General features: G+C 43.4%; 1 protein-coding gene across 1 annotated transcript in view; it reads left to right on the top strand.

Moving 5' to 3' along the window:
- Window positions 1-3,381, top strand: part of LOC119321186 — a 7,598-nt gene extending 4,217 nt beyond the window's left edge. Inside the window, exon 2 of the mRNA XM_037594984.1 lies at window positions 3,058-3,381. Within this exon, the coding sequence (XP_037450881.1) occupies window positions 3,058-3,216 (159 nt within the window). The 3' untranslated portion in view covers window positions 3,217-3,381. The remainder of the gene's footprint in view (window positions 1-3,057) is intronic.
- Window positions 3,382-8,923: the final 5,542 nt, after the last annotated feature.

Below are 8,923 nucleotides of genomic sequence, written 5' to 3'. Positions count from 1 at the left end.
AATATTATCCGTAGGCGGGACGAGAAAAACAATGATAACTTTGACGGCAGATGGTCGTTTATGTTTAATACAATTATTGAAAGCTTAGACCTTCGAGAGATTGAGCTTTCTGGTAGAAAGTTCACTTGGGCTAACACACTACTAGTCCTGACCTTTGAGAAGCTGGACCGGGTCCTTGCGAGCGTCGACTGGGAACAGAAGTTTCCCCTTGTGACGGTTCAAGCGCTCTCACGCGGTATCTCCGATCATACCCCATTGTTGGTTGACTCGGGTGAGGCTACGCATGTGGGGAACAAGAGTATCTTTTCTTTCGAATTAGCGTGGTTTGAAAGAGAAGGGTTTCTGAATCTAATAGCAAGAGAATGGGCTAAAGATTCAGGTGGGAGAACGAATGTTGAGCGTTGGCAAAATAAGATCCGTCATTTGCGTCAATTCTTGCGGGGTTGGGCCAAGCATATAGGTGGGATTTATAAGGCCGAGAAGGAAAGGCTCCTTCTGCTTATTCAATCCCTAGATTTAAAGGCAGAGTCTTCCATACTAGACACCAGAGAACTGGAAACTAAAGTGGAGGCGGAGTTAAGATTGAAAGAGCTGCTTCGCGAGGAGGAATTGAGGTGGGCTCTGCGTGCTAAGGTTCAAAAAATCGTCCAAGGGGATGATAACACAAAATTCTTCCACATGATTGCGAATGGCAAGCACCGAAAGAAGAGAATCTTTCAGCTTGAGCAAGACGAAGGAACGATCTTAGGGCAGGATAACCTAAAGGCTTATATCACCAACTATTACAAACAACTGTTTGGGCCTCCTGAGGACAACTCTGTCTCTTTAGACGAGTCGAGGGTTGAGGATGTTCCTCAGCTCGCAGTTGAGGAGAATGATATTTTGACGGCCCCGTTTACGGAGAAAGAGGTGTTCGAAGCAATTTCCCAAATGAAAAATAATAAAGCTCCAGGACCGGATGGCTTTCCGGCGGAGTTTTATAAGAAATGCTGGCACATTATTAAGGGGGAGTTGCTCCCGATGTCCCAGGACCTTTTTTTGGGGCAGTTACAGTTATTTCACTTGAACTTTGGCACTATCACGCTTTTGCCAAAGAAAACAGAGGCTGTGAGGATTGAGCAATTTAGGCCGATCTGCCTTCTGAATGTTAGCTTCAAGATCTTTACCAAGGTTGGGACTAATAGGCTTACACAGATTGCACATTCGGTGGTTAAGCCGTCCCAAACTGCTTTCATGCCGAACAGAAACATCCTAGAAGGGGTTGTGGTTTTGCATGAAACGCTCCATGAAATCCATACGAAAAAACTTGATGGGGTGGTTTTCAAAGTGAATTTTGAGAAAGCGTACGACAAGGTCAAATGGCCTTTTCTGCAGCAGGCATTGCGTATGAAAGGTTTTGATCAGGTCTGGAGAGACCAGGTAGATTCGTTCACGCAAAAAGGAAGTGTTGGAATCAAGGTTAATGATGATATAGGTCATTACTTCCAGACACACAAGGGCCTGCGACAAGGAGATCCGATGTCACCGATTCTTTTTAACATTGTCGTAGATATGTTGACAATTTTAATTGGAAGGGCCAAGGATGCTGGTCAGGTAGGTGGCCTCGTCCCTCATTTAGTTGACGGGGGAGTATCTATCCTACAGTACGCTGATGATACTATTATCTTTATGGAGCATGATTTGGCTAAAGCTAGAAATATGAAGCTTGTGTTATGCTTGTTCGAACAATTATCGGGGTTGAAGATTAACTTCCACAAAAGTGAATTGTTCTGCTTTGGAAGAGCTAAAGAAGAACAACAAGCATACAAAGAATTGTTCGGGTGTGAATTGGGATCTTTACCCTTCACGTATTTGGGTATACCAATTCACCATCGCAAGCTCTCTAACAAAGAGTGGAAGAGCATTGAAGATTGTTTTGAGAAAAAAACTTAGCTGCTGGAAGGGCAAGCTTCTGTCGTACGGAGGACGACTGATTTTGATCAATTCGGTTCTCACGAGTCTGCCTATGTTTCTTTTGTCTTTCTTCGAAGCACCAGTTGGAGTACGGAAAAGGCTAGATTTTTATCGATCTCGCTTCTTCTGGCAGAGCGATGAGTTAAAAAGAAAATACAGACTCGCTAAATGGGATGTCATTTGCAGGCCGAAAGACCAGGGGGGTCTTGGCATTGAAAATTTGGAGGTCAAGAACAGATGCCTCCTCAGTAAATGGCTGTATAAGTTATCTGTAGAGACGGATGCCACTTGGGCACAGATTCTTCGTGCTAAGTATCTTCAGTCCAAAACTTTGTCCCAGGTGACGGTAAGACCGACTGATTCACCCTTCTGGAAGGGACTCATGCGAGTGAAATCACCTTTCTTCAATAGGACAAAGTTCGTAGTTCGAAATGGTACTTCCACAAGATTCTGGGAGGATACATGGCTAGGGGAGGCTCCCCTTGCGATCCAATATCCTTCTCTCTATAATATTGTTCAGCGGAGAGACGCTTACGTTGCAATAGTATTACAGTCAAATCCTCTTAATATTCAATTCAGGAGGACGCTAGTAGGAAATCGTTGGGAGGCTTGGCTCCATCTTGTGAGACGCTTAATGGATGTCCAACTCTCTCAACAGGCTGACCAGATTCGCTGGAAACTAACTAAGAATGGGGAGTTTTCAGTTAAATCCATGTATTTGGATATTATTAACGCTAGCGTCATACCTCGATCGAAACATGTTTGGAAAGTCAAAGTGCCTTTAAAAATAAAAGTGTTCATGTGGTTTGTCCACAAACAAGTCATCCTAACAAAGGACAATTTGGCAAAGCGCAGCTGGAGGTGCTCTAAAAGATGTAGTTTTTGTGATAACGGCGAATCAATCAGGCACCGAGGTCTATCCACATAGCTTTTAATATATCACCCCCGAATTCCATTAACACGTTATTTGGGACGTGGTTAGATGGGATTGACGTAGTAACAGCAAGACATATCCGAGTAGGAGTATGTGCTTTACTATGGGCAATCTGAAATTGCAGAAATGATTTGGTTTTTAACAGAACGACAAATGTTCATTTCTTGCAGGTTATCTTCAAGGCCACTACACTCATCCGTATGTGGTCGCTACTCACTCCGACGGAGGCCAGGGAGCATTTGGTTACTGGTTCTATCCGATGGGAGACGGTAGCTCGGGATATCTTCAACCGGTTTGGATGGCGGTCATGTAATAGGATAGGTGTTTAGTTTCCTATCTGTTTTTGCCTGCCGGTTGTGGCTATCCTCTTTTCTTTCCTTTCATGCTCCTTGTTGAGCTTTTGTTTTTTTGTATGAGACTACGAGACCTTTGTTGAACCCTTTGCATTCTAATAATATGGCCGTATGCATCATTCTGATGCATAGGCCGGGTTAACCCCCTTTTCGAAAAAAAAATGCATATTGCTGACTTGGATCCAACGGCGCTTGCTAGGTGCCGGCGGGGGCTTATTCACGGCGGCGCAATGGGTGGAGCTGCAACGCCAGTCGCTCATCTACAACCACATGGCAGCCTCGTCGCCCATCCCCTCATACCTCCTCTTCTCCAATATCAACCCGGCTGCCGCCGTTGCTCCTACCCAAGCCGCATCGTCGTACTACTGCTGCTACAACACCCCCCTGCTTGTCCACCATTACCAGGCCCAGCAGGCAGCGCAGATGTCCATGCTGCTGCAGTGCATGCAGCAGGCCGTCGCGCGGAGGAGGTGCGGCCGTACAGACGGCAAGAAGTGGCGCTGCGCCAGGGACGCCGAGCCCGACCAGAAGTACTGCCAGCGCCAACTGAACCGCGTCGGCCCGACACGGCCCCCTCCCCCTGCAAGAAAGCAACACCACCAGCATGCAGCTGCTGCGGCGGATGGTCATCATCGTGACCGGGACAAGTCCGCCATGGTCACTCGTACCCGTCATGGTGACAAGTCTCCCGGGAATACCATGCGGGAGGATGACGACGACTACACGCGAGGCCTCTTGGACTTCACCGGTGGAGTTTGCCTCCCGAAGCAGCGAGAGAACCGGCTCAGCCTCAACTACGACAACATTGGCGAGCTCTACTGCAATAGGCAGGTGGGCGCCACGCCCACGGCCACAGTATCGGCGGCGGCGTCAGCAACGGCCATGGACGACGACGCCATCGATCATGGGGCAGCAGCGACCTGGGTGGGTATCGGGGGACCCCTCGGCGAGGCGCTCGGTCTCGCCGTAGAGATTCAGTGGCCTGGTGGCTCCACCTAGCTCCATGCATGATGCTCTAGTGCAAGTCGAAATGTATCCGTATGCGTGTACTATAGCAAGTTCTTTTTGTTTCTTAAATCTGAAGATGCTAGGTAAATATCCCCAACCTCGTTCTCTTTCTAAATATAAGACGGTTTTTAGTTCAATTTAAACTGGCAAAACGTCTTATATTTAGAGATGGCGTGGTAATACCATCAACCCCGTTTGCCTAGGAGACATTCAGAAAAATATAAATAGCGTAATCAGTTTACTCATGTCATCTGCGAGAGTTGTATCTGCCCCCTTCTTCTGAATTGTATGTATCTGCGAGATTAATTTTTGGTTTCGATGTGCAAAGGCACCTTGGATAGATTTTTAGTAGGGCGGCCCATGTACGAATGCTCGTTTGTGAGACTCTCCCAACATGTTTTGGTAAGTTTCCAGAAGCTTCCCAGCCGGTTTTGGAAGCTTCTGAAAGTTTCCGGTCGTTTTTTAAGGTTTGGTGGTTTTCCTTTTATATTTTTATTTTTCTAAATATTTGAAATTTTTAAAATTTGCATCTTTATTCAAAGTGTGAACTTTTTTCAAATTTGTGATTTTTTTTGAAGATCGGTGATTTTGTTTTTCAATTTCATGGTTCTTGTAAAAAAATTGATGAACTATTTTCAAATTCATGAACTCTATTTTTATCAAAATCGATGAACTTAAAAAATAATCTAATGAACATTTTTTTGCAATCATGATTTTTGAAATTCAAGATCAACGAATTTTTTTCATATCGATGAACTATTTCTCATATTCATGAAGATTTTCCAAATTTTTGTGAACTTTTTTCAAATCTTGTGAACTGTTTTTTTCACCAAATAATGATTTAAAAGAATCATTAACCATTTCAAATTTTCGAACTTCCTTTTGTGATTTTTTTTACTTTCGTCGTCAACGGTCAACTCTCTGTGGTTAATGCGTTACCTGGTCAACTAGTTGAATATCCCAAAGCGATCGAGCATGTTTTCTTTTGAGACAAAGCGGTCGAGCATGTATTTTTCTTTTTTCAAGACAAAGCGGTAGCAGGCGAGCGAGAGACCGCTGATACGTCTCCGTCGTATCTACTTTTCCTAACGCTTTCTCTTTTGTTTTGGACTCTAATTTGCATGATTTGAATGAAACTAACCTGGACTGATGACGTTTTCAGAAGAACTACCATGATGTTATTTTAGTTCTCGAAATGACACGAAACTTTTTGGAGATTTTTTATGGAATAAAAGAAAAATACTGGAGCAAAGAACCACCGGAGGGGGCCCAGTGGGTGAGCACAACCCATGAGGTGCCCCTCCTGACGCGTCCAGGTGGGTTGTGCCCACCTGGTGCACCCGCAGACCCTGATTTCAACTCACTTTTGGAGAAAAATCAGGGAGAAAGAATTATTGTGTTTCACGAGACAGAGCCACCGCCACCTCTTGTTCTTCATCAGGAGGCAAGATCTGGAGTCCGTTTGTGGCTCCGGAGAGGGGGATTTTCAATCTTCATCATCATCAACCCTTCTCCATCGTCAATTCCATGATGCTCCCCACCGGAAGTGAGTAATTCCTTCGTAGGTTCGCTGGTCGATGAGGAGTTGGATGAGATTCATCATGTAATCGAGTTAGTTTTGTTAGGGCTTGATCATTAGTATTCATTATGTTCTGAGATTGATGTTTCTATGACTTTGCCATGCTTAATGCTTGTCACTTTGGGACCGGGTGCCATGATTTCAAATCTTAATCATTTATGTTATCATCATTATATCTATGTTCTAAATCCGATCTTGCAAGTTATAGTCGCCTATTAAGTGTTATGATCCGTAATCCCCGGAGTGACAGTAGTCGGGATACTTACCGGTGATGACTGTAGTTTGAGGACTTCATGTATTCACTATGTGCTAATGTTTTGTTCGAGTTCTCTATTAAAAGGAGGCCTTAACATCCCTTAGTTTCCATATGGACCCCGCTGCCACGGGAGGGTAGGACAAAAGATGTCATGCATGTTCTTTTCATAAGCACGTATGACAATTTACGGAATACATGCCTATATTATATTTATGAACCGGAGCTAGTGCCGTATCGCCCTAGGTTATGGCTGTTATATGATGAATATCATCCAACGAATTCATCGATCCAATGCCTACGAATTTCTCTTATATTGTTCTTGCTAAGTTACTATTGTCACTGTTACCGTTACTATTGTTGTTGCTACTACTATCAAAACTATCATATTACTTTGCTACTGATCATATTGTTGCAGATAATTAATCTCCAGGTGTGGTTGAATTTACATCTCAGCTGCTAATACTTGCAAATATTCTTTGGCTCCCCTTGTGCCGAATCTATAAATTTGGGTTGAATACTCTACCCTCGAAAACTGTTGTGATCCCCTATACTTGGGTTATCAAGACTTTTTTCTAGCGTCGTTGCCGGGGAGCATAGCTATATTTCTTGAGTCACTTAGAACTATTATATATTTATCGTTATGAAGAATTTGAAGGATACGAAAACCAAGATCGTTCCCTCTAGGACGAGGGGAGGTAAGGAACTACCATCACACTCTGCACTTGATTCACCTTCTGTTCTGAGTAAACTTGCAACAACACCACATGCTATTAACCCTGATATGTCGCAAGTTATTGATGATGCTACTTCTATGAATCAATACAGGAATCAGGCACTTTGCCGTCAGCCAGCAGACGACAACAGGTCCGGTTGAATAGGCTACGTTAAAGGCCTCTTTGCCGTCTGCTGGCGGACGGCAAAGATGCAAAGGGCTTTGCTGTCCGCTGACAGACGGCAAAGAGCCTGGACGGCACACATGGTAGTTCAGGTCCGTTAAGTGGTTAATGATGTGCTTTGCCGTTTAGCTGGCAGACGACAAAGGCCTTTGCATCGTTGCTGTCAGCCAGCGTACGGCAAAGATGCAAAGGCCTTTATCGTCTGCTGGCTGACGGCAAATATGCCAAATAGGCCAGCCCACTACACCCCAGGTTGTATAGGTAGCTGCCACGTGGCAGCTTTGCCGACTGCTAGCAGACGTCAAAGTGGCTATATAGCCCCTGTTTTTCCTATTTTTCCTAAATTCATTCAATTTTATAGAATTTCACACACACACACACACACACACACACACACACACACACACACACACACACATATATATATATATATATTTGAAAATAATTTCAACAATCATACCAACAATATGTTTCCAACAACATATACAAGTTTCCAACAACATGAACATATACAAGTTTCCAACAACATACAATGGTTTCGAACAACATTTCCATACATACATATCCAACAAGTTTGCAACAACTTTCCATAATAAAAAAGGAAGCACAAGCACAAGTAAAAGTTTGCAACAAGTTTTCATCAATGCAAGCTTCCTCATCTCAAGCAAATCTGCAAATTAGGAAAGATGAAAGTTAGAAGAACAGGAAGACTAGCTAGAAGAAAAAGAAGAAAAAGAAGAAGAAAAAGAAGAAGACGAAGAAGAAGCAAATCTGCAAATCTTCTTCTTCTTCTTCTTCTTCTTCTTCTTCTTCTTCTTATTCTAAATAAGGTAGGTAAAAATGCCATTTTTAGCTAAGGTAGCTAAAAATGCTAAGTGTGTAGGTCATTTTAGAGATAAGCTAGGTAAATAGGTCATTTTGGAGCTAACATAGGTAGTTATGCCATTTTTGAGCTAACTAAGCATATTTATTCATTTTGTAGGACAAAATGGTAAGTGTAGGTCATTTTAGAGCTATTTTAGTTAAAATCGGTCATTTTGGAGCTAGGTAAGGTTATTTTGTCATTTTGGAGGAAAATAAACTAATTATATGATAGTTTGGAGCTAAACCATGGTTATTATGCCATTTTTACCGAAGTAAGCTAATTATGTCATAAATGAACTAGGTGAGCTAAGTATAGATCATTATTTAGCTATCCTAGGTAGTAATGACATTTTTCAGCTAACTAAGCATATTAAGTCATTTAGGAGGAAAAAAGGCCAAGTATAGGTCATTTTATAGCTATCCTAGGTAAAGTATGTCAGTTCGGAGCTAAGTAGGGTTATTATGTCATTTTTGAGGAAAATAAGCTAAGTATAGGTCATTTTGGAGCTAAACCAAGGTTATTATGCCATTTTGTTTACCTAAGTGCGCTAATTAGATCATTATTGAGCTATCCTAGGTTGTTATGCCATTTTTTTTTACCTAAGTGAGCTAATTATGTCATAAATGAACTAGCTAAGATAGCTATAGATCATTATTGAGGTATCCTAGGTAGTTACACTACTAGGAAAAGGGCTATAGATGGGATGGACACTAATGGCGCACCTGTCAGGTGGGGCGCATTAGTATATACTAATGGCGCACCATGTTTCGGTACGCCATTAGTGTGAAAGACACTATTGGCGCACCAGAAACGTCGTGCGCCACTAGAAACAATTTTTTTCCAAACATTCTAATGGCGCACCGTGGCAGAGTGCGCCATTACTAGTGCAAACTAGTAATGGCGCACTGGCCACAACGTGCGCCATTAAAATATATACTTTTTTTTTGCAAAACTTCTAATGGTACTAGGGTCAACCCCCCGCTCCACCGGCCGCCGCCGCCGACCGCACCCTCCACCGACCCCCCGTCCCACCGCACCCTCCCCCGCTCCACCGGCCGCCGCCGCCGACCCCCCGCACC

The sequence above is a fragment of the Triticum dicoccoides genome, chromosome 6B (genome assembly GCF_002162155.2).
Source record: "Triticum dicoccoides isolate Atlit2015 ecotype Zavitan chromosome 6B, WEW_v2.0, whole genome shotgun sequence".
NCBI lineage: Eukaryota > Viridiplantae > Streptophyta > Magnoliopsida > Poales > Poaceae > Triticum > Triticum dicoccoides.
The sequence above is the reverse complement of the archived record's forward strand: the minus strand, read 5'-3'. Positions and strand labels throughout refer to the sequence as shown.